This window comes from Falco biarmicus, chromosome 6, assembly GCF_023638135.1.
Source record: "Falco biarmicus isolate bFalBia1 chromosome 6, bFalBia1.pri, whole genome shotgun sequence".
Lineage (NCBI taxonomy): Eukaryota > Metazoa > Chordata > Aves > Falconiformes > Falconidae > Falco > Falco biarmicus.
In genome coordinates, this window is record NC_079293.1 from 64,542,959 (window position 1) to 64,569,361 (window position 26,403).

At 43.7% G+C, this 26,403-nt stretch overlaps 1 protein-coding gene and 1 long non-coding RNA gene across 4 annotated transcripts in view; one reads left to right on the forward strand and one right to left on the reverse strand.

Moving 5' to 3' along the window:
• Positions 1 to 26,403, forward strand: part of FYN (FYN proto-oncogene, Src family tyrosine kinase) — a 143,490-nt gene that overhangs the window by 76,344 nt on the left and 40,743 nt on the right. For 2 of the 3 annotated variants that reach the window (XM_056342803.1, XM_056342806.1), the window contains exons 3-4: positions 10,189 to 10,323; positions 25,754 to 26,011. In XM_056342803.1, the coding sequence (XP_056198778.1) occupies positions 25,765 to 26,011 (247 nt within the window). In that variant the 5' untranslated portion in view covers positions 10,189 to 10,323; positions 25,754 to 25,764. Of the gene's footprint in view, positions 1 to 6,374; positions 6,463 to 10,188; positions 10,324 to 25,753; positions 26,012 to 26,403 lie in introns of those variants that run through there. The other variant, XM_056342804.1, reaches the window with a different exon arrangement.
• On the reverse strand, positions 5,771 to 16,444 carry LOC130151089 (uncharacterized). Its single transcript, XR_008822501.1, has 2 exons — positions 16,075 to 16,444; positions 5,771 to 6,283 (listed from the first exon to the last, which is right to left on the reverse strand). It is a non-coding gene; the product is annotated as an uncharacterized LOC130151089 (long non-coding RNA).

Sequence of the window (26,403 nt, forward strand, 5' to 3'; positions counted from 1 at the left end):
AAGCTGTACCGTAAAGAATGTGCACTGAATTTCCATCTAGAGCTAACTGCCTGTGGTTTACCAAGCAGTTGTTTGTTTTATTCTTGCATCTGACCTCTTAGCTTTACCACTTGGATTAGAGCACAGGTTCTGAAAAAGCAGGAATTTGAACCACGGCATTTCCCTGCAAAGTGTGTACCGTGCTTTTGGTTATGTTACTGAATTGTTTTATTTATCTCTGGTTTCTAAAAGGAGCAAGAGGAGGACTTTAGTAAGTGCAGCAGGTCTACATGTGACCTGGCAGAATCACCAGCTGATGGAGCTAGGAAAGGCCTCTGGAGATCATCTATTCCAACCCTCTGCTCAAAGCAGGGTCAGCTTAAAATTGGTATCTCAGCATCATGTCCAGCTGGGATTTGAGTACCTCCAGCAATGCTGACTCCACAGCCTCTCTGGGCAACCTGTGCCAGCGTTTCACACCCTCACAGTAAAAAAGGGGTTTTTCTTATGTTTAAGCAGCATTTCCTGTATTTTAATTTGTGCCCATTGGCTGTCACTGAGCACCACTGAAAGGTCTTGCCTCATCTCCTTTGCTGCCTCCCACAAGACATTTCTACTCATTAGTAAGATCCTCCTGAGCCTTCTGTTCTGCAGGCTGAAGAATCCCAGCTCTCTCAGGCTTCCCTCGTAAGAGGGGTGCACCAAACTGAACAGTCTTTGTGGCCCTTCACTGGATCTGCTTGAATAAGTCCATGTCTGTTCTGTACTGGGAAGCCTCAATTTTTCAGGGACCCCAAAACTGAATCCAGCACTCCAGAAGTGTCTTACTAGTGCTGAGTAAAGGGGAGGGATCACCTTCCTCAATCTACTGGAACTGCCGTTTCTAATGCAGGCCGGGACGCTGATAGCCACCTATGCCATAAGGAGCGTTGCTGGCTCATGTTTGCCTTGCTGTCCGCTGGAACACTCAGCTTTTCTCCTGCAGAGCTGCATCCTAGCAGGTCAGCCCTCAGTGTGTACACAAATGCAGGACTTGACATTTCCCATGGTTGAACTTAATGAGGTTCCTGTTGGCTCATTTTTCCAGCCTGTCAAAGTACCTGTGATTGTCAGCACAACCATCTGGGATATCAGCCGCTCTTTCAAAACCTTCTGAGGATGCACCCTCTGCCATCATGTAGATCACTAGGGAAGAAGTTAAACAGTATTGGCCCCAGTATCAGCTTCTGGGTACACCACTAATGCCTCATTCAACAGCAGCCCCTCCTTGCTGCTGATATACCTGTAGAAACCTTCTTGCTGCTTTTGACAACCCTCACTGGATTCAACTCCAGGTGGGCGTTGTTTTTTCTAACCCTATCTGACCCTTGTTTCCATCTCTTGTGCACTTTCACATCTGAGTTCAGTCAGGAGTCCTTGTTCATCCATGTGGGCCTCCTACTGCCTGTGCTTGACTGCCTGCATGCTGAGATGAACCGTCTGGAGCTTGCAGGAGGTGATCTTTGAAAAGCAACCAGCTTTCTTGGACCCCTTTTTTCTTCAGGCCTGTATCCCACAGTATTCTTCTAAGCAAAACCCTGAAGAAACCAAAGTCTATTCTTTGTGGGGGTTGTGACACATCTTTTTGGAGAAGACTGTCCACTATCTCATGGTCAGTGCAGTCCATGCTGCCCCTGACCTGCACTTCTCCTGATCATTGTTTGTAAATACAAGATCCAGCACGGCATTTCCCATTGTTGGCCCAGTCACCTGTGTTATGAAGTTACTGCCACTGCACTTCAGGGATCTCCTGGGTTGCTTGAGCCCTGCTGATTCAGGTTGGCATTTTCATCCTTTTCTCATGTTTAATGCATCCGTGGCTGCTATTTCTTTGGGCAAACTATCCAGTCATTTTACATGATTAAACTTTTGAACCCCATCCTGAAATTATGTCCTATGAAAAGCAGTTCGCAAAAGGCTAAGTGAGGCTTGTACCAAAATGAAACATGTAACCCACCTAACTGTTGGGTTTTATTTCCTCCCCTTTTCTCACGCTTAAATGTAAAATAAGCATTGTACTGTAGGAACCAGGCAAAGGCTAATTTGCCTCATTTGAATGTGAAAAGGAGCCCACATCCTTCCTGTGCCCTGCAAAGAATGTAGAAAGACTTTACAGAGAAAACAGATGTACTAATATGTATCACTTGTTGGGGGCAGGGGGAATCCAGGGTGCTGCCATTAAGGCAATGCTGAACTTGCAAGAAAACAAAAGCACCAGCATACAAAATATAGTGCTGGGAAGTTGACAAAGTTGGGACTGTTTTCTTTTGCTTACATTTATGCTGCTGGCATCTGAAAAACTGCTCAGAAAAAATATATGCAAAAGAAAACACGTAGCTTCATTTTTCGTGCTCAAGAAAATCTTCACTGAAGATGATTAAGTGCCCAAATGCAAACAAAAAGGAGAAGCTCCAGCCCAGCCTTAGGGAAATCTGCATTTCAGACTCAATAGGGCCTTGCCAGAAGAGTACACTACTGACATCATAAACAAATCAAACATAACTTTTTGAAGCATCCCTTTATTTTATTCATATTTTTAACTCCCTTACCTCTCTAACACATAAATATGAAAAAGTCCTGTCATCTCACCAAAAATGCAGGATGTAGCAAGGTGGGTGTCGATCTCTTCTCCCAAGTGACAAGTGATAGGACAAGAGGAAAGGGCCTCGAGTTGTGCCAGGGGAGGTTTAGACTGGGTATTAGGAAAAATTTCTTCACCAAAAGGGTTGTCAAGTGTTGGAACAGGCTGCCTGGGAACCTGGTGGAGTCACCATCCCTGGAGGTGTTTAAAAGATGTGTAGATGTGGCACTTAAGGACATGGTTTAGTGGTGGACTTGGCAATGCTCAGTTAATGGTTGGACTCAGTAATCTTAAAGGTCTTTTCCAACCTCAACAATTCTATGATTCTATATAGTGGGGAGGGGTTTCATGGTTTTTAATGGTAATTTAATTCTAACATGGAAGATAGAGAGCAGATGAACTCTAAATGTTATTTCTACAGCTGTGCAATCCAGTTCAGACTGCTATCCCTTCCTGACCTCTCTGTTTATCCCTTCCCAAGAGCTTTGGCAATGAGCAGTCAGCACTGACTAGTCAGCTTGTGAATCCACTGGTGCTCAAAACTCCCCCAAATTCAGCAATCTGCCTGATGCAGATTTGGCCCTGTAGTGGTATAGAATCTCTTGCCAGCTTTTAGCTTGCAGACAGGAGGCAGTTGCATGTGGCCAATGTATAATTTATTATATACCTGTATTGTCAGTCCCAGTAATAAACAGGATAAGTATAAGAGAATGCTTGAAAGTTTCCTCTTAAAAAGCTACCTCAGACTTCCTAAATTAAAAACTGGTTTTGCAAAAGCGGAGAAATGAAGCATCGCAGTCAGTCAGGTTTCTTTGTTCAGCAGTGGTAGCTGGGTAACATCCATGGATGGGTGCAGGGCTTCATGAAGGTGTTGTGCTGTTTCCCTAAATGCGGCACAGTGGCCATTTTCTTACAGACTGCAATACTGAGGTTCAGGACCACAACAAAGACCCTTCAAAATTCACACTCCCTGCCTGATATACTGCTTGTATCTTCGGGAAGTGTTCTCAGTTCGCAGGAGTTTTAAAACTATTGCATTGACAGACAAATATCCAGCCACAGATAAGACAGGCTCAATAATTGAAAAGAGAAATTTTAAGCCCACTTACCTAAATCACTTACATGAATGTGAATGCAGTACAATAACTTAAGGTGTTTGAATTGCAGATCAGCTGCAGGCTTTTTTTTTTTTTTTTTTTTGTAGGATCAGGGTAAATAAAATCTTGGCCTTGAACTAATATCTGTGTATTGGAACAAACATCTCAATGCAGCACACTGCAGAAGGAAGGAAGCAGAATAGAAATTAGATCACTTTCCTGCATTATTTCTTGTAAGTTTAGTCTCCTTAGGTACGGAATACACATTTCCTGTTGTAAAAATATTGTAACAGCCTGCAGTAGCCGAACAACTGATAACCTACTGTCACTGAAAACTGGAGTCATATTAGACAGGCATGTTTAGAGGGAAGTGTTCGAAGCCTGCAGATGATCAGATGTCTCGTGCTCTGAAAAGATAGTGAGCATGAACTACAATAATAACTGCTGTGATTGTCATAACAACTGTAGCTTTGCAGTATGGAGGAAATAATAAACTTTGACTCTTCATACAAATGGCAATGTAAAGATATGGGTGCATTTGGTTCTTGCTTTTTGTTTCGCATCGTCTAGTGCATTTAGAAAAAATCATGTGCGTATCTGATCCTGTCTTTTTCATACGCCTTATTCCTGGAGTGTAGGTGCTTTATTTATCTCTGTTGACAGTAATATGGGTTTGTAACCCTATCCCACAAGTTGTCTTACAGCACCATTAAGTCCCAGCTGAACGAACTGCACCATCTCTGCTGTGGTAGCAGCCACAGAGGTGGGAATCTGATTTAAAACCAGAATCACCAATCATAGAATGGTTTGGGTTGGGAGGACCTTTAAAGATCGTCTAGTCCAACACTCCTACCCTGGGCAGGGACATCTTCCACTAGACCAGGCTACTCAAAGCTCCATCCAACCTGACTTTAAACATTTCCAGCAATGGGACATCTGCAACTTCTCTGGGCAACCTGTTCCAGTGTCTCACCACCCTCATCATAAAATGTTCCTTCCTAGTCTAAACTAAATCCACCCTTTTTCAGTTTAAAACTGTTGCCCCTTGTCCTGCCACTACAGGCCCTGGTAAACAGTCTCCACCTTTCTTATAAGCCCCCTTTTAAGTATTGGAAGGCTGCAATAAATTCTCTCTAGAGCCTTCTCTTCTCCAAACTGGAAAACACCAACTGTCTCAGCCTGTCTTCATAGGGGAGTTGCTCCAGCCCTCTGATCACTTCATGACCCTACTCTGGACCCACTCCAACAGGTCCAAGGTTTTGTACTGGGGACCCCAGAACTGAATGCAGTACACCAGGTGAGGGTCTCACAAGAGCAGAGTAGAGGAGGAGAGTCACCTCCCTCGACCTGCTGGCGACACTTCTTATGTAGCCCAGAGTACAATTGCCTTTCTGAGCTACAAGCACACATTGCTGGCTCATGTCCAATTTTTCATCCACCAGTACCCTCAAGTCCTTCTCTACAGGGCTGCTCTCTATTCCTTCATCTCCTAGTCTGTACAGATACCAGTGATTGCCCTGGCCCAAGTGCAGGACCTTGCACTTGGTCTTGTTGAACTTTATGAGGTTCATAGAGGCCCACTTATCAAGCCTGTGGAAGTCCCTCTGAATGGCATCCCTTCCCTCAAGTGCATCAGCTGCACCACTCAGCTTGGTGTCATCCATGAACTTGCTGAGGGTGCACTCAATCCCAATGCCTATGCCATTAATAAAGGTATTGAATGGTACTGCTCCCAGTATGGACCCCTGAGGGACTTGTTATTGTCAATATGTCAATCACTTGTTATTGATCTCCATTTGGAGATCCAGCCATTGACTGCACTCTTTGGATATGGCCATCCAGCCAATTCCTTATCCATCAAATAGTCCATCCTTCAAATCAATATAGCTCCAATTTAGAGGCAAGGATGTTGTATGGGACTGTGTCAAAGACCTTACAGGAGTCAAGGTAGATAGTAATTTCTGTTGAGTTTTGGTTAAGCCTTCTTCTCATTCCTAGTATTAGAAAAATGTTTCAACCATACTTCTGCATCTTGACAAATGCTTTAAAAAATAAAACACAAGATCATGAGAAATTCAAGGACTTCCTTAGAACATTGTTTTATTTTTGACTAGCCTTTGTCCTCTGACTCTCTGGAGAAGCAATTCCATTCTTCTTTCTGGATGGTTACTCAAGGAGCAGGACACGAGACACTCTAGGGACTAAAGTCTTTGATAATTCCTGATGATTGGTGGTCTTAAAACCCTTATTCCCTGAAAACTGCAATATTTATGCAGGTCCCAACATAGCTGAAAAGGTTCTGCAGCCTCTAATGATCAGCCAGACTGTGGACCACACTTTGTGGCCACATTTTGGGAACAGGCCACATGAAGTGTGGTAGATGAAGAAGGAAAAAAGTCTGTTTTTTCTTTGTGTAAGAGTGGTTTGATGTTCTATATCAATTCCAGTGGCTGCAACACATCATCACTTTTCTCTCAGAGACCGTGCTTCTTATGGACATTCAAAATGGTACTTTTTATCTGTCTCTTCAAAGTGGTCAGATCACAGATGCAGACTTTCATTGTGGTAGAGTGACGCCCACAAGTAGCTGCAGAAAAGGGAAGTGAGAATCTATTTCTTCACAAGTCTTTCTCTTCTTGGAAGTGCTCTAGGCACACAGAAAGGGGAAGCCTTGAGGATCTCATCTGGTTTTTGCATGATACCACCACAGACAATCTGTCTGCATGAACTGATGGGGAGCTAGAGGAATGGGAGCAAAAGAAAATTGTGAGTAGCAAAGGTGGAACCCTTTCTTAGGAGAGGAGGTAAAAGAGGGAGGAGGCAATGAGCTTCGGATCTGTTTCTTTGTTCTGTTTTCATTATATGAAGTTGAGGCACCAGCCACATTCAACCCTGGTATTTTCCCTTATGAGTTCTGAAAAACTGTACCATTGATGTGTGGGGGTTTTTCTCTCTTCCTTTCGTACAGAACTTATTTCAGGAGCAACAGTGACCAGGTAGAGAAGAAAATCTTCAGCTTGATCTTTTATTCTCAGGATAGTCATCGTGGCTTGCCTGACCTGTTTTCCTACCATAATTCATCTTTCCCATGGAAAAAATATCCCCAGCTTCTATTCTTGCCGTCCCTGTGCAGAAAAATCAGCATTGCCTCAATGTTCTCTGACATCAAACTATGCTGCCTCAAAGTTGCTGGAGCTTGGGCATTTAAGTGCATAGCAAGACAGGAAGGTTTCATCTTGACAATCATATTGAAAGTAGATCCATGCAGTCTTCTGAATTTTAGAAGAATGAGAGAAAGGGAAGAAGAACAGTTTGCTTTAAGGTGAGAAAACTTACGATAGGAACTGTTTTGAATGTACTATAAGGCCATAAAGGACAGAATTATACTGTTCCTGGGGTTTAAAATTAATAACCTCCATAGAACAGATGTTTTTATGCACGTTATATGCAAAGAGCCAATTATATATACAGGTCATGTAAATTTAAGCTATAAATGAAATGCTGTGTATACATACAAATGATACTTTAGAAATGTTTGTCTTGGTTCTGCCTTTCTTAGGCAGCTTGTATTAGTTTTGCTGTTAAGAGGCAGGCATGTGTTTGGCTAGGTTTTGGGTTGTGCTTTGTTTTCTCTTATTGTTTTCTTCAGTGAGGAAAGGAGATCTGGTAAATTTTTTTCTGGTCTCTGTTGACATCAGCACATTCGATCTGCCTGCGTCCAAAAGAATTATGTCAAAGCAATTGCCTGCATTTGTTTCTTAGCGTGTTCTCCAGCAGCACTGTCGCTGGAGGGTCAAACTGGAATACATTAAACTGGAATTGGGGCAGAAACTGCAGCCAGCCTCAGGTCAATGATGCCTCTTGAGATTTGTGAAAGTGACACTTCTGGGGTTCATTGCATTAACTTCCCTAGCATTTCTGCGTCTCGTCTGGGTGGCTTACAAAGGCAGATGGGATGATTAAGTCTCACATTCTCCCATTTAATTCTTTCTCTGTGTGTCTGGAGTAAAATAACAAGCCTTGCATCCAACTTATTTCTTAACATTTCAAAAAGATTTTTTAAATCCATGTATCAAAAGATTTTTTAAATCCATAGAAGCTGTTTGCTTCATTTACATTTCAGACGATTACCACAGTTACTTCATCTGTAAAAATAATTTTGTGGAATCTAGCCTATGTGATCTTTGTGATGGTCCATCTTTTGACATAAGCAAGCCTTTACAAAGCTTAAAAACAGAGGTGCACATCTGCTTAACAGAACATCCTAATGCTGTTGGATGTAGCTGGAGTTGTGCAAGAGGATGAGGGAGGAAAATGCACCCAGGAGAACAGGAAGTGTTAAGACAAAAATGCACAATGCAAATTGTACTTCAGCAGGCTCCGAGTCATCTTTTATTAGTAGCTCTGAAACTTGCTTTTGATCAGCTTTACCAAAACTTTAGCTTTTTTAGCGACTGAAGAGTTGCCAACCACAGTTTTGAGTCTCAAGATCTGTTGATAGGAATACCAGGCAGAGCAGAGACCAGGTGGTGGGGTGTGCGTGAATGCATGTGCATATGTGTATATACACCACACTTGGACAGACCTTTTTGCTCCCTAAAATTTTGACAAGCCTTCTTGCTTTAGTTCACTCTGCAGAAGTCTTGCACTACAAAAGTTTACTTAAGATGGGATGTTTCTTTCACATTTGTAACATAGCACTGAGATTCTGCTATGCTATGGATGCTGTGTTTTAGTGGGAATCACTTACTGGAAGCGACTGTAAGTTTGAAAAACACAACTTTTTCCCCACCTGCTGAAGAGAAAAATACCTGTAGGCTCATATTTAAATGTAATTAAATGTTTGTATGAAATAATGCCTTTTAAATCTCTGGAGTGGCATATGTGAACCGATGCTGAGCTCAAGTAATTGACATTATTTTATCTGTTTCATTTGCAGTATTTACACTGCAGCATTCAGTTGTAAGTGGTTCATTCCAGAAGCTTAAAATGAGCTGATGCCAGCAACTGGCACAAATCAAACACTCGCCAGCCTTCCCCATTCCTGCACATTGACAGGATTAATACTTCCTGGCCAAAGGCCCAGGTTAAGACAGACAGCATGGACAAAAGCTTGCACTGCATCCTTAAAAACCACCAAACTTAAATATTGGCAGGCTGTGGGATGAAGCCAAGTCAGTAGCCAGGGCCCCCCACCGAGTATGTGGTCCTTAGGAGCCCACCTGCCAGACCCCATCCTTGGAACCAGAGCCCAAAGCTTTCTTGGCAGCACCCAAGATCCCTCAGCAGGGTGAAGGGGAAGGAGAAGACGTGGATATCCCAGGTGAGCTGGGAGGTGCCTGCAGGAGTGGTGCTCATGTCCACTCACGCCCCTTAAAGGCACTAGCTTGTTTTCCTGAAAAAGGAAGCTAGCCCACCAGTTCATCCTGAAAGGGTACAGGTGGGAGAAGAAAAATCTCTGAGGTGTGGAGGACTCCTTCCCTCAGCCTAATTCTCTGAGGTCACCTTCTGTGGCTGTGGCAATGGGATCCCAGGCAGATCCCTGGGACAAGATCCCAGCAGCAGGCAGCAGATGAAGTGAACTGCTGAAGCAAGGATCACAGGTGCTGTGTCAGTGGCAGAGCTGTAATAACCCATCGGTTTCCCGAAAGTTGTTTCTTTGGCATTTCAGTGTGAGGAGCTTTGCACAGTGAGGTTTTGTGTGGAGCCAGGTGCTGGGAATTCAGACGGCTCCTGCAGATCCTGCAGAAGACAGACAGTTTGGTGTCATCCGTACTTAGGTGGCACCTCAGCCCCAAAAGTTTAGGGTTTCCTCTGGAGACATTTTGCAGGCTGTGAGCCAGAAGGTGGCCAGGATTACTCTCCTGGAAGGGGTAGGAGTGTTTCTTAATGCCAACACAAAGCACTGTCTGATGCTGTGATCACACACCAGAGCTCCAGCTTTATGCAGGCAGTAGGTCTCACCTGCAGGAGCTCCTACTTCATGCCTGATAACCCAAGCTGCATGGGTGGACATCCTTTTTAAATCAAGCACAGTTATTTTCACAGCTTTGCAGAGATGGACAGTACATCACAGTGTAAGGGGTTAATTACTGTTTAATTGCCCATAACAGACCATTGCTGAAAAAGCAAACCAAAATTGCCTGTTCACAGTCTGGATTGGATTAGTTTTCAGTTCCAGTGTGTTTTCCACCTTTGCTAGATTAGAGCCTGCTGTCACCAAATTTATTCCCCATATGAATGCTCCTATACTGCGAACAAAATAACAAAATTCCCTTTAAGCTTTCTGTTTGTATCAAAGCCTTCTGCTACCTAGTGTTTTCAGTGCTTTAATCTCTCTCCCCTGAGCACTCTTCCAATTTTTCCAACACTTTATTTGGAAAATGGAGCAGCAGAACCTGATAAGTTATTCACGGAGCGGAGGAATGAAAGCCAAATACAGCGTCACGTTAACCTACCTACTCATCTTTTGATTTTCATTTGTTTGTACAGCTGAGGCTCACGTTAGCCCTTTTGGCCACAGCCTTGCGTGGGGAATTCATGTCAAGCTGATTGCCTCCCAGGATCCCCGGACTCACATTCAGTCTCTGCTTTGGAGGATAGAGTCCTCTCTCTCCCTCTCATCCTGTAAGTACCACCTGTATTCTTTATTCTAATAAGGTGATCCTGCACTTGTCCTTATAAACACCTAAACTGGTTTCTCCCATCTTTCGACGGACCCCAGATGCTATGTGTCAGGTTTGTCCTTTCATCGTTTTTTGGTTGGTTTTTTTGCTCTCCTCAGTATCATATCTAACTGTAATGCAGATCGCTGAGAAGGCTATTAAATGGTAAAGGGATGATCACCAATACCTATGGGAACCCAAGAGGAACCAATCTGTTTGCTAATAAATAGTTTCCCATTTACATTTACACTTTGGCTTCCTTCATTTATCAAGTTTTGAAAACTTTTAATATGACTGTGGACTCAGAAGCGACTTCAGTATTAAACACATTTGAGATTTTTGCCTGACCTCATACAGTGCTCTACACCTATGGAGTCCTGCTCTTCATGTACAGATGAAGTCACTCTATACAAGCTTCAGAGCATTCAGTTTCCTCATAAAGATGTTCTACAGAACAAGTCAAATGACTTGGACTTGTAATAGTGTCAACAATGCTGCCTTTGTCAAGTGAACTTTTAATTTTTACAAGAAATGACATCAGATTAGTTTGACAGGATCTGTTTTCCTTAAAGTCAAGTTGATTGACCTTAAATGTAGAGCTTTTTTTTTTTTTGCTTTTTTTTTTTAGGATTTTATTAATTGAGTCCTATGTTGGTTATTCTGTCCTATGCAAAATACTGGAAACTCAGCCAACTGGCCTGTAACTACTTTTTACTCTTCTTAACCAGTGAGCCTTCTTTCTGCCCCTGGTCTTTCCCCAGGGGCCCAGAACTGCTTTAGATGCAGCAGTAGCAGCTCCCAGGCTAGCTCTCTAAAACCTTCTGAGACAAGTTTATTTCATGCAACTAGTCTGAGACACCTAGAATCACGTATCTGCTGCTTCATGTCCCCTCTCCAGGGGCTGCTGTCGTGGGAAGTTATTTCATCATCATAAGCAGATCATCCAGCCTTTTACCTTGTGCTAATCAGAAATATTTATTAAATAACTTCTGCCACTGTCGTATTGTTATGAAGGATTGTACCACTTTTGTTGTTCAGGATTAATTTTTCATAATCTGCTTAGAAAAATAAAAAAATATATATCTGATTCTATCTGCCTTAGTTTTCCCCAGTATCTTCTTTCTTCCTCTATATAATCTTTATTTTAGCTTTTTTACTCATTATTATCTTTTCTCCTTTCCACCTTCATGTGTCAGTTTTGTATATAACATTTTATATGTTTTTTTCACTTCCCTGGTAAACCCAGCTGTTGGGGGGGGGTTGTTGTGTGTTATTTTTATCTAGCTCAGTCTTCTTTTCATGGTTGTAACATTGTAGGCATTTAGGAAATGTCTTAAACCGTTTGCAGATATCAGCAACTTTCTGTACATTCTGTCTTCAGGCTGATTTGACTCCCATTTGCTATAGTTTTGTGAAATTGCCTTTCGGAAAGCATGCATTGTGATTTAAATTTGTGTGTGTATGATGAGTGTATGTTCATATACCACATAAAATTTTACTGGTCTGGATTTGGTTGCAGACATCATTAGTTATTTGCACAGAAAGTGGCAGTCCTTTGCAGTCTAAACAACCAGTAACCTTCTGGTTTGTGATCATTTCCTCCCTACTGAGACAAAGTCCAGAGCAAGGATCGTCCGGCTCCTCTGCTAAACCGCGTATGACTCACAGGCAGTTCAGGTGTAGCTACATCATACAGCCAGTGATAAGTTGTGCTTGTGCCGGCACTGCAGCTCCTGCTGGCACTGCAGCTCCTGCCTGTTGCTGTCCCTGGCTGGGGCAGGGAGCAAGTCAGCAGGTACTGCTGTGCGTGGTGTGGTAGTTTAGCTACATCCCACAAGCTTTTCACATTGTGGTCATCGTCCTGTGAACTGCCCCTGAATTCTCCAGTCTCCTTGGTGCTGCAAGACATATATTGTATATGACTCATTTGGCTAACTGGCAAGGGCTTTAGTTCGCAGGGTTAGGAAGGCTGGTCTTTCCTTTAAATTAGGAGTTAGTACCTTGTCATTCATAGCCTTTTGGAAAGTATAGCATGTTTTAGTGCTAGTAACATAAAGTCTCCAGCATATATAACACAAGGGGTTTTTAGACTGTATAGAGGTGTTGAAGAAGGCCATCACCTAGTGCTCTGCAGTGATTCCAGTGGCCTTTAACAGACACCAACTAATACTCCACCTTGGGTGTATCTTGATTCATGGATGTCCAAGATTACCTACTTCCAAGTTGTCAGTCACTCGGACAGACGTCATTTGTGACATATAGGACCTGTCAACTCCTTTCTTACATTTGGACTTCTGAAATGGGCTACAACTATTTCTTTTACTATTCTAAAATTCTAAATGTAGCTGTTATTTTTCAGGAACATTATTTTGAATCACTACTCTGCAGGCAGAGAGTTTATCCATTTTTTCAGATGCTCACAAGTAGCATATAGGCAACTGAAAAGGGTCATCTTCTTACAGGCTCTGCTTTGGTTAATGCTCTTGATATCATGGTTTGGTGCTGAATGTGCTTTTTGTTGCTTATCTAACCTGACTTGCCCAGCCAGCCTGGCTTACAGTGTGTGCATTCGTTCCCTATCAAGAGGTCACTTTCCCTTTACAATACAATCCGCAAATCTGACGCCTGTCCCCTGTGCTGTTCACCTAGTTGTTAACTTCGGCAGCCTTCAGGTTTTTTGTCTTTTTGTGCTAGGAAACAGGGAGGAAGTCCAGACAGGATCTCCAGATCTCCTGAATTGTTGACAGTTGTGTAGTTCACAAGGTGTATCACAAAGCAGTCACCTCCAGTGAAACCCTGCCTGTCTGCTCCAGATTACTATCCAGTCCTGCTCTTGCCTTTGTGTCTTAAATACAAAGAAACAGAGAAACCTCTGTTGACTGCCTCTTCCACATGCACTGCTCTTTTCATTCTGTTGATGAGAATGGTTGGAGCTGTCCTCAGGGGTACTTTGGGTTGGTAATTTGGGTCTGCTTTTCATCTGCTCTTGCTCAGAGAGCCAAATGGGGAGGCCGTGCAGGCAGTGTGGTGGGGAGCTCAAACACCACCAGCAAAATGTTGCCACAGCATCCAATGGATGTGTATTTGCTTGGTCATACATGTGCTATGGGCTTGTGAGCCACGTGATGATTTGTCGACCCCAGTGCTCTCTGGATCACCAGTTAAAGAACACCACTGTAGATAATCCTGCATGCTATGTTGAGCAAATGTCCACTTGGGCAAACTTCCACAATATGTTTAGTGCGATCAGGATCTTCAGGTGCCTTTTTAGAACTTAGCAAATGTACCTTCATTCACAGGCCAGATTTAAAGTACAGTTTCTTCTCCTAAGCATATGAACCTTGAAAAACAATGAAAGAGGGAGTAAGAGAAATAAAGAAATCACACTTCCTCTGGCTTGAGGGGAAGGGCTCTTAAAAAGTGTTTGCATCTGCTGTTTTGGTCACTCATTGAATAATAGAAAACCACACTGAAAGAGACTGAAAAAACACACTGAAAGAGACCTATCCCCCCTGAACAGAGGCAGTACCACGCCTGGCAGATACTTGTCTAGCCTTCACATTGCTTTAGGCAGTCTATTCCAGGCTGTTTTGCTGTCCTTGCCAACAGAAAGGATTTTTTTTCCTGACACCTAGCCTAAATATCCACAGCTTCCATTTAGTCCATTATTTCAATGTCACTTCCTGCTTAGGCCATAAAGAATTAAAGCAGGACCTCCTATAACTGCGCTGAGGAGGTTGCAGTAGCTTTAAGCTGAAGGATCAGGTTATGGACTGTAGCTTAGAGTCACTACACGTGACTATCCCTTGCAGATCATTCCCTGAACAGTATGTGTAATGACCTCAGGTTCATGATGAAGTCAAATTATCTCTTCTAATTGCCCTCAGATGTGGACAAAAAGCTTAAAAATAGATCTACCATATGCTTGGTGATACTTAGGTATTTTGATCAATGTGGAACAACCCTCCAGCTGTTTGCTGGCTTCCTTTGGAAAATGCTCACCAACCCAGCAGAGTCTATTTTTCGTGGCATTTAGCTGGCATCTGTTCCCTTTTTAAGTCACATCTTCTCTGGCTAACAGAAGAGACCTTCCCCCATGATTTTTCCCCACCATCACCCCTTTTTTAAACTCTAAGTCCTGACTCTTTAAGAACTTGTGATGTTGTCCCTTGTTTCTTGTTGGGTCACTGTCCTCCAGACCGTGACATTCTAATTCAAGCAATGCAGCCACCTAAGAGTCAGGGCAGGCTGTGAGATTAATCACCAAAAATGAAAACTCATCAGTCCTACAACCATATCCACTGATGAAAGACCAAGTGGACAACACACTGAGGAGAGAAGGCATCTGTCCAGCATTGCTGTTTTGTGTTCCTCTGTTGCTGCTGCTAGTATCTTGAATGGTGGTATCTTTTCAAAAGACAGAGGCAGAGGGAGACAAAAAGAAGGACAGTGATACAGAGAGGAGTAGGCCTTTTGGGGCATAGTTACACCAGGGGAGGTTTAGATTGGATATAAGGAAATATTTCTTCACTGAAAGGGTGGACAAGCATTGGAACAGGCTGCCCAGGGAAGTGGTGGAATCACCATCCCCAGAGGTGTTAAAAAACACGTAGATGCAGTGCTTAGAGACATGGTTTAGTGATGGACTTGGCAGTCCTGAGTTAATGGTTGAACTTGATGATCTCAAAGGTCTTTTCCACCCTAAATGATTCTATGATTCTATGATAGGTCCGTGTGTATCTGTTTCAGTACTACCTCCTAGAGTTCACTGAGGTAGCAGTGGGATGTAGGCAACCTCACTGGCTTTGAGACACTGCAGGGTCCACTCTGAGCTGAGCAGTATTGATCTACCTTTGGAGGCAGAGGGACTTTGCTGTAGGTCACTGGTCCACAGCAGAAGCCAAGGAAAGGGATGGTAGCTTCACTTTTTCCTTGTGGACTCTGCCTTGGTTTCCCTCCCATTACTCATTTCCTGCTCTGCTGATTGTCCCATTCAGGTCTGTGTAGGTTATCTCTGTTTGTAGGAGCATTTCCCAGCTTTTTGGTACTAGGGACTGTGTGTGGGTAAAAGGAAGGTGAGACTGACCATAGACCTTCTAGAAGACATCCCTGGCAGCACAGATGCAGCCTGTGGTGGCATAGAATTGTAGAATGTGGGAAGCTGCAGTTTGTAGGGTAGTTGGCATAACAGAGTTGAGAATCACTGGTCTTAGTGGTGTCATGGTGGGACTGTGTGCATTGACATACATTATGTTAATATGCATTAACAGGGAATGCAAGTTAAGACCTGTCTCCTTCCACATCCCGTTGTCCAGAGTGGTTTTGACTACCATCTCAGCCTCCCACTCTCTTGTTTTCCAGATTTCAAAATCTCTGCTAAAAATGGACTAGACGGTAATGTCATCTTTGTAATCCTGACAAATTCATCTCCAGGCAGCATCTCAATTCTTGGCTGTCCAGTTAACATGGCTTAACCTGTGTGCCTCTGAAGTTATTTTCTGGACCAAGAACATCACTTACATATTACTCACTGTGGTGGGTTGAACCTGGCCAGCAGCTAATCTGCTACTCAGTCGCTTGCTCACTTGCTCCCAGCAGGATGGGGGAGAGAGTCGGAAGGGCAAAAGAGAGAAAGCTAGTGGGTGGAGGTAAAAACAGTTTAATAAGCAAAGGAAATAAAAGGAAAACAAGTGATGCAAAGGCACTCACTCACCACCTCCCACCAGCAGACCGATGCTCAGCCAGTCTCCGAGCAATGGCTACTTTCCAAAGACTCAGCATTTATTGCTGAGCACATCATATGGTGTGGAATATCTCTTTGGTTGGTTGGGGTCAGCTGTCTCAGCTGCGTCCCCTCCCAGCCTCTTGCCAACCCCCAGCCTACTTGCTGCGGGGGCAGAGTGAGAAACAAAGAAGGTCTTGATGCTGTGCAAGCACTGCTCAACAGTAGCTAAAACATGGGTGTGTTATCAGCACTGCTTTGGTCACAAATCTAAAGCAGAGAAAGGTTCGGGCTGCTATGGAGACACTTAACCCCATCCAGACCCAGTATACTTACCCAAGCTGTCATACACTGAAACCAGAGTGGCTACAGCTGGGTTTGAGAAAATAGATCTGACTAGTAGCACCTTTTTTTGTGTGTAAGTGTAGGCAGAGTTTTCGTGTCTTCCTGTTACTGATGTAATCGGCATCTTCAGCGCTCTGGTTGCTTACTGGCCTTTGTCACCATGTGGTTGCCACCTTGTCTGGGGTCTCTATCTGTAGGCATCTTTGCTGTGTAGCTGAAGCCAGCTGCAGGGATGGTGAGAAGACTGGGGATTTCTTTGTGAGCTGGCCACAGGCAAATTTTTGCTCCTATTTAGGGAGGAGGGTATTTTTTCCCCCAATGTAATTGGACAAATAAGGATTTTAAATAACACTGCTAAAATATTAACAGTAGCAACTAAAGTAAAATAAGAGCCCCTTCGGGAGGGAACAGCATCTGAAATGGCCTTGAAGTAAATCACCTCCTGATTTGAGACTCAGTGTGCTCCTATTTCCTTGCTGTCACATCCTCAGAGTTCTTCAGTCAAGAAGTCAGACAAGGCAGAGAAGCTGTTAGTTTCATTTGTGCATGGGCAAAGGGGCGTGGGGAGGCAGCAGTGGGGTTTTTGTTTTTTGAGAAAAGCTTTCTCTCTTATTCCACAGCAGGCAGAACTTCTATACCACTCCCTTTCCCTTTCCCCGCTTCCTTCCTTGCCCATCCCGATTCACATTTTGAATTTTGCATTGTGCCTGGGTAGGTTCTAAAAATAAGAGTTGAAAGAAAAAAGATCAGAACAGTGTGAATCAACCTGCAATCATCTTTCTGTTCTCTTAACAGGGGAAAAAAAAGAGGAAATCAGTGGAGGCACTGTTTCACTTCTTTTCTTTCCAGGACAAAATGATTCTGGCATTTGCAGCGGTTGTTCTCTTGATACAGGTTTTCTAATTCAGATACTTAAAAGGTGCACTTTAAGATTAAGGCACATTAGCTCAAAATGCTTATGCAGACCATCCACCCACTTCTCTCTGCTCGTGAACAGAGCTACCACAAGCAGCCTGGTGAAGGAGGAATGTAGCTTGAAATCATGCTATTGAATTTACATGGCGTTCTCCTGTGTTACTAAGAACCAAGGACAGACCCATCCTTTGGGGGGTTTGACTGTAGAGTGAGCGTGTGTTTACTGTATGTAGCTGCTGCTTTTAGCTGTTAATTTCAAAGCTTTCTTTAACTCATTGTAAGCACGTACACACAAAAAGAAATCTTAAGTGCAGGACTTGCTCTTTCAGTTTATGAATGTAAAACCTGCACACCTTCCTTCACAAGTTAGATGTATGTAAGGTTCTTTCTTTCAGATTATAAGTGCAATTTGGATGTTGCTGGGACAGGAAAAAAACACAGAAGAACCCCTCCTCAGAACTGATCTTCCCATGCTGCATTTTTCTAGGGCATCTGTTTTTTCAGAGTAATAAAAGCCCTGAGACCGTACAAGGCGTAACTCAGTTACTGTTACTTTAAGAGGCTGCAGGGTGAGACTCTGCTTTAATCACTTCTCATGTTTTGTTCTGCTTTGGTTTTGCTGAAAGGAATGTATCACAGAGAGTGGAAAAGAATTCACTGCTTTTTGAAAAAGATGAGGCCATGACATTCACAGATTCGGCTGGCAAAGAAGCTGCAGAAAACTGAAAGGGTAGTGACATGTCCTTTTGTGGGCAGTTTGGAGGGGTTTTCTCCTCTTCTTGCATTGGCTGCATTGGGGAGCTTTTGGTTACAGCTGCTCGAACAGCCACATGGTGCTAGTGAATCTTGTGACCCTACCAGGTGACCTCCCCACCAGCCAGCTACCAGTGAGTCCCACCACCACAACTGTCCCTCAGACGAGCACCACGCATGGATACTGTTATTGTCCCTCCTGCCAGGCTGGAACACTGATTTCCTTTTTCCTCTCTAGTTTGTAATAAATAGGTTGTATAGATATAATAAATGGAATATCTACACAGTAATAAATCTCTTGTCAGAGAGGGACCATACCCCACCAGCAGGGCGCTGGATCTGTTTGTGAAGGCACTCATTGCTTGCTCTTCCTGGCATTCAAGCAGCCACCCACCGTGCCCCACGGACAGCTGTGCTCACAAACTCTGGCAGAAGCCAAGGGTCTGGTTGTAGTTCAATGAAATCCTTCAGCACGCACCTTCCCTTCGCTGGTCCTGGCCTCCAAGGCTGGCTGAAATTAAACGGGAAAGAACCCGCCCAAATATTCATCTTTCATAAACTGACTTTTAAATCAGGTCCCAAAGGGGAAAAAGAGGGAAGGCAAGCACAGTGCTATACTTTGCAGACATGTGTTACAACTTAAACATCGTCTGTAGTGTCAGGAAGCTGTTATTTCCAGGGCTGCATCCCCAGTCACTCAGTAAATGGGGAGGAACAGCAGGGCAGAATATGGCACTTCAAAGCTCTTTGCAGAGTCTGCTCTTCTCATGGCAGCAGGAGCTGCTCCTTTTCCTGAATCCCTCTTGCCACCATTGTAGAAGACTTCCGAAGCAACTTTATGCTGACAAGAAACAATAGTGAGAGCACTCCAGCGCTGCAGAAGGCATCTGCTTTGAGCCACGGCAGCGTGGCAGTAGGAGCTCATCTGAGACTACTCTTCCTGCTCCTCCGGCCATGGGTGTCCATTGACACTGCGCAGTGGCCTGACTTTTGACTGCTGCAGACGAACAAGCCATTAAAATGCTGATATTTTTCTACTCGGCCCACTAAAGCAGAACCCAGGAGTGAAATGTTAAAGGGCTCTCTTCAAAACCCAAATGAAGGCAGCCCAGACATTTTTCAGTGCTGTTTTTCTCATGAAAACACTGTTTCAAGGCAGTCGTTGATCCTGATACATACCTGACTTGAAGTTTTGCCCTGGTATTTCTGGCCTTTTGTTCAGGAATACCACACTGTGTTATCTGAGATTTTCTGCATGGCTTTAACAGTCACAGGACATCCAGTGGTAGTACTGTGTCTTCTCTGATTTACATTTTTTAATGCAGTATGACAGGTGTGGTGCACATGTAGTTTTGCAGATGTTCTACACAAATCTCCAGTCTCCATCTTCTTTTAAGGCTGAGCCAGATCTATTACATTGCAGTAAAATTCTATTCGTTCTAGCTCAGGCCATTAGTATAAAAATTATATGTATATAAATATAGTATCCCACAACCCATAAGCCTGAGAAATGGTGAGTAACACCCAGGAGTTCAAATTATTTTAAGGCATTTGTTGTATCTTTCTGACTGGTTTTGTGATTCCTAAAAACTGTGGAATCGCTGGTCAAGCTGGAATAAGGCAGTCCTCTAACAGGGACCAGAGTTAATAGTTAAAAACAAAAATAATGCAACAAGTGTTGCTATTTCACTCCATCTGTTTAATTTAAGTTGGCTTGAAACTGACACAAAATTAATTCTGGAGATCCAAAATGCTCTCATCAGCATAGATGTAAGACAAAGAGAGAGCTGTAAGCAGACAGCATGAGAATTACTGACCTACATAGGACTAGTTTTAAGTGCCTATTTGTTGCCCAACTTGGAGTGGGTGAGCAAGACGTTTCCGAAAATTGGGGGGGTTAATGTGTCTGAGGCTTGTGTTTCAAAATATGTACTCTATCCGTTTCTCTCTAGGGAGCTACTAATGCAAAGTAAGACATTTCAACTTCAGGGTAGATTTCTGTGTTGATTATTCCCCTTACCCAGCCTGCAGAAGGCATTCCACAGAAAAGTCTCTGAAAAATTTTTGCAGTTCTTATTCTTGGAAAGCCTTTTCTGTCCTTCTTGCATCTTCACGGTAACTCAGAATGTGGCACTTTGAATATTAAATCCTAACGTAGCTCATGAAATTTGGCTTAATTGATGCCACAGACTGATAGTTCTCTGGTGCTTTCAGCAAAACATAAAACACCAAGAAGATATCCCTTAGAGAATATATTTTTCACAGTCATGCTGGATGCAACCCTTGGTTTGATGAACAGGCATGTTCACCACAGAGACTGAAGGATTTTGTTCTTCTGATTCCCTTTCAACATAACTGTTTCTTAACTCAGCTTTCCTGCTGGTGCTTTCCAGACAAGATTTGTAAGATTTGGTCAGAAAAGATAGTTAGCACTTACCAGTCATCCAGCCTTTCCTTTTCATGTCTTTCACTGAAATAAGTTCTTCTAAAAATATACCATCCAATTTCATTTCAGAAAAAAACAAGAGGAAGGAGAATGTGCCATGCTGGTTCTGAACCTGCTTCATGCCTCTTCAGCAGGTTGGAGCCCTCTCCTGTGCTAGTCTGCTTTCCTACACAAGGGGTTGAAGGACAGAGGCCACAGTGTGGGTAGGAGGGTGCAGAATAGACAGGTGTTTCCCTGCATCTCCCTGTACCCCACTCAAACATTTTAAGGACCCACTTTCTCCTACAACACTCAAAAAAGCAGGTCCTGAAGAGGTACTACAATTCAGTTTCAGCTGTGAGCTGCAGAATCTTATGGAAAAACTTCTGATGCTCTGAAGGAGTGAATTTACACCAGTCTTCTTCCCATCTTCCTTCCATTTTTCCCTGATGGCTTACCACTGCAGAAGCTAAACTAAGCAAAGGCTTATCAATACTTTTTGCTTTTCAAACACCACATGTTGGAGCTTTTACTTTTGAAATGGATGTATGAAAAATTGAATTTTCCTGGTATGCCTGGACTTTTCCTAGGCTTTGATTAGCTAAGAGAGGACTGCTTTTACTTCTGTTAATGGAGTGGATGTCTGGCTTTGGTGGGTGTTTCAGCCTTGACTTCCATTTTGTATCGAGAACCAACAGAAAAACTGAAGGAGCGTGATTTACAATAATAATGATAGTGACACCTCCTTAGCCTTCATCTGTTTCCTAACTGAAAGTAATTAAGGTACTATGACTATATAACTAATTAATAATGATATAATTAATTTTCTATCTTTGTTTAATAATGTTACCACCATGTGGGAGGAAACTACTATTCTGGTTAGGCTGATGTTGGATTGTTTGCAATGTGCATGTTGGAGTCCAAGAAATATAACAAGGGCAAGAAAGGAGACAAATAATGGTTATTTTCATTTGTCTCTAAGGAAGTCTCAAAAACCATGTAAATGTTTTATGTTTTCATGAAAACACATGTTTTGTATTGCCTGTAAAAACACAACTTTAAAATAAACAAATTCAACTTGCTCATATTAGAAAACTTCATTTTAATTAGGCTAGTTACATACCTTTTAACAATACCAGTGTCAAATTATGATAATGCTGCATGACCCATAACTCACGCATCTGAGAAATGCTGCCTTTCCTGATGGAAACGGAATAAAATCTTGTTGCTTTACTGTAAGTTGCGCAGCATGTTGGATGAACAACATTGTGTGCATGTCTCAAGAGAGTTTAGTGTAAAACAGCTCCAGATTTTGTTTGGTGATTTCAGAGCTGGCTGAATAACTCCAGCCTTCCACAGCTCCAAATGCTGACATACAGGGAGATGAGACTTTTGGATATTAAAAGCTTGCTCTGTGATACTGAAGGAGATTAGGTTTTGGAATCCATTCATTGACGCAAAGGCCAATGCTGAATGGAGGTTATATTTATTGTCTATAAAACCCCTGAGTTAGCTGAAATCACAATCACTTTAAGCATGTACATGCATACATGTATTCTCTCACACTTAGCCAGCTCCCTGTGATGCTCGTTTCTTTGATCCAGGAACAGACAACTTTCAGGGACTTGGCTTGAAAAGATGAGTGCATGTAACACCCTCTGTCACATTTTACAAGAGGCTGCAATCAAGTGTTTTTTATACTCAGATTGTCTAGACACTGTGACAAAGTGGGAGAGGGCAAGTGAAAGAAAAAGTCCCTTTTGTCAGTCATTCGCTTTGCATCAAATTCTCCTTCCTTGTGCACTGCCATTGCCAGCAAAAAGATAAAGAGAGCAAAAACCAAACAAAAATCAAGAAACTGATAATTCTCTGGGTTTCTCTTCATGTCTTTCCTAGTAAAAAGAAAATCCCAAACCATTATTTTTCTGAAACTACCAGTACATATGTATACCACCTCCTGTTTTTTTCACTTTCAGAATTAATACTTTGAACAATTTTATTTTTGCAGTTGGCTTGTCGTTGTAACTTTTTCCTCGTCAATGTGTAAATGAAGTGTGTAGGGCTGTCTTGTCAGCACTTGTAAATTGGTGTGTGAAATATTCCCAGATTTCAGTGGGGATTTTTTTTCCCTGCTCAGCTGAATGTTTGTGAAGAACAACAAGAAAACCCCTTTCCCCCCACCACTCTCCCAGATTTCATGTTTCCCATCTCTTCTTCTCTTTCATTCTTTCATTTTCTTTTCCCCGTAAAAAACACATGGGAAAAAATAAGAGGAGAAATAAAGCTGGGAGGGGAAAGGGAGGAGGCAATAGAGGTTCACACAGAGGCGAGTTTGAAAGCCAACAAAAGGCTACTGAGATTCATCTTTAAATAGTAAAGCCTGCATATCACTTAGCTGTTTTCAGGTGAGTAAGTGTATGCTCCATCACTTGCACCTTTTAAGCAGTCTGCTTTAAGGGCTCACTTTTCCCTGTTTGGATGGTCGGCACTTCTCTCTGCCTTTTCTCTTGAGCTGGGGTTTCCCTCGTGGCATCTCCCACGCAGCGTTTGCTCGCTGCCTGCGTTCTGCTCTCCCTGCACCAGAGGTATGTTTTCACAGAGACGTAGCAGGGTCCAAGTGGTGAGTCGCAGACCCACCTCTCCCACCCAAAGCCTCCCTGGGCTCTGCCCGTGCTGATAGCAGTGACATGAACCATTGCCCCGTGGGGCCCTCGCCCTCCCCGCGGTCCTGCTTCACTTCCTCGCATTGCTCATGGGGCTCCTTGGTGCTGGGAAAACCTCACCTCTGAGTGACATCTCCAAACAGAGGGTCTCGAGCAAGTCTGTCCTGCTGATCAAATGAGTAAAAGCAGCAGAGATACCTCCGTGAGCAGTTTTTCACGGCTGATACGAAGCTGCACCTGTCACAGTCGCTGTGGGCTCACCTGGAGTCACTGCTGGTCCCGGGGATGGACAGCCTTGAGCCCCAGCACAGCACCCCCTCCTCCAGCACCGACCCAGCTACCAGGGTGAGCAGAGGCCAGCAGCAGGAGCAGCAGCTGTGTGTTTTGTAGCCTCCAGGCTGCAAACCCCTTTCCCCTGACCTGTTGTCTCTGTAGTTTCTTGAGGGATTCCAGCTCACGCCAGCTGTTGCAGTGAGTGTGGAGGCAGGAGTCTCTGCTTCTGTTTGTGTGAAGAGACTTAAACGTTTTAGTGAGGGAACCCTGCTGAGTGGACATGGTGTCTTGAAGGAAAGTAAAGAAATGTAAAAAGGACACCTTTACGTTAAGCGAAGAGCAGGAGACGGTAGGCTTGTGCAAACTGCAGACAGCACAGCTCAGGGAATCACATTAAAATGGCGCTTGTTTTTTCTGAACAGGCTTGTAGAATAACTGGAAGTATTTCAAAGTATAGAAAACACCCTTCAGCAGAAGGGTTTTTTTAATTAGGCAGGTTAGATTTAGGAAGCAGGTATCCAGACTGTGGACTGTCACAGACAAGCAGAGAGCTGCCACATAATTTTTCAGGTATTAGCAGCAGAGGAATATGCTTTTTCTGAATCCCATGAGTTTGTCAAAACCAATTTCCTGTGTTGGTGTAGGGGTAAGGCATACAAAATAGCCAGCCCGGCAGCTACAGAAAAATGAGGATATTTGAAAAAGGATAGGCTTTTTATTTACTCTAAGTGAAGATATTGGCTGAAATGTGAAAAGAAATGGGGGGGAGGGAGGAAGTGTGCTTCACTATACTTTTCTTTTTTCCTGTTCTCTGCATTTTCTCCCTGTCTACTTATATATTCTGGGAAAAGTATGTCTAGTACATCTACTTTCTTAAAGATTTATCCATTGCCACAGCTTTTCTTCCAGCCCGTGTTTAGAGTATGTTGTTTGTGTGCCAGGTTATATGTAAAGAGTCACCATACCAGTTCAGATGAAGGGTGCATCCGGACAAGGATCTGATTCCCCAGATTCATCATGCCCAGCATCAGAAAGTCAGGTTTTGTGTCTAGATTCATCACAAGTCAATAGGAAAGAGTTCAGTAACACCAGCACATGGATTATAAGACGCTAGAGTTCACAGATGCAAAGTAATGCCAGGTCAGGGGACTAACCTTGCAGGGCTGCTTCTAAGATGTGGTGAACACCCTCTGTCTTCCTCCGCCTAGCCCAGGGGCCCTCAAACTACGGCCCGCGGGCTGGATACGGCCCCCCAGGGTCCTCAATCCAGCCCCCGGTATCTACAGACCCCCCTGCCCCCCCCCCCTCCGGGGGTTGGGGGGAAACCAAGCAGCCGCAGATGACTGCCTGGCACTGCATCCGCGCGCCGGCCCCCTGGTTAAAAAGCTTGAGGACCCCTGAGCTAGAGAGAGGTAGGCACCTAAAATTAAGAAAGATTAACCCTGGCCCTGGCAGTGCCCCATGAGGGTGCTGAACAAGAGGTTACAAGAATTAAAAAAACTTAGAGCAACCTTTTCCAAGCCGTACCCTCTCTGTTTCCTCCTGTCTGGGATCTAGACATTGGGATGCTCTGCATTTGACATGTGAAATCTTCCAGAACTTTCTCTAGTTTCTTAACTCATGTACACCTTTGGCAGCCCCACCTTCTGCTACCGGCAGGTTTTACCTTTCAGTTTGATGCTGCGTGAAAGGGCGCTTCCTTTTGTTTTAGTTGTGCCATCTAATAGCTCCCTCCTACTTTCTTGTGCTGTGTTAGCTATCGGCTCATCATGTCCGCTTCTCTGCCTGTCACGCAGAGCTCCAGCAATGGCAAAAGGTTATATTGCCTTTAGGAGAAGTCAGCTCTTGTGTAGTTGGCAAGGTCAAACATGAACTGTGAGCTAAGTGCCTTGCTCTGTGCTTTGGGGGGCAGACTGGAACACCTCCAGCTGCACTTTTTGGCTGAGTCCTTCGCCTGTCAGTTGTGCTCTCCAGGCGAAGGGCGAGGGAGAGGGGGTTCGTCCTCTCGCTGCCTCCGTGCGAGCTATTGCCTGGCAGGGCTGGGCACAGAGCTGCCACTGCGCTAAGAGCAGGCAGGACCTCCTTCCCCAGGCCTTGACGGGAAACCACTGCAAGGAAAATTTTGTGTGAGCTTTTTCCAGGGTGTTGCTGTTCATATTCAAACCACTGTGGGTTTTTTTTTCAAAACACTTAACTTTTGAGCAGTGAACTTTATTTGATCTTCATGGTACATGGGTTTGGGGGAGATCTGGTGAGCATCAACATCTGAGCACCTGTCTTTTCCTTCCTCTCCTAGGATTTTAGATAATGGGCTGTGTGCAATGTAAGGATAAAGAAGCAACAAAACTGACTGACGAGAGGGATGGCAGTTTAACTCAAAGCTCAGGCTACCGCTATGGGACAGATCCCACTCCACAGCACTATCCTAGCTTTGGTGTGACTTCAATCCCAAACTACAACAACTTCCATGCCACAGGAGGCCAAGGACTGACTGTGTTTGGTGGAGTCAATTCCTCCTCTCATACAGGGACGCTGCGTACAAGAGGAGGAACAGGTGAGCTTCAAAGTCTTTCAGTAGCACTTAGTGTCAGTCACATAATTACAGCAGAGGCATGACTGTCTCAGCATGCAGCTTTTGGGAAGAGTTATTGCGTGAAGTAGTGCAAAGAACTGAAGCAGGGGTGGAGCTGGGTCTTCAGCCCTACCTTTGCTAATTTGCAGGTGCTAGTTCACTTGAGGGGTGAGAAATTACGTATACATGCCCAATTTGGCTGACTGACTGCCTCATCCCTCTACCAGGGAACAGAAAGTGTGCTCTGAGCCACCTCAAGTAGTTAACAGGAAATACCTGGCATGGCTGGGCTTAAACTCTCAATTCAAACCCCCTTTACCCACTTGAGATCCTACACTGTGTGTAGGTATCAAACCAAAAGTACTGATGACTGT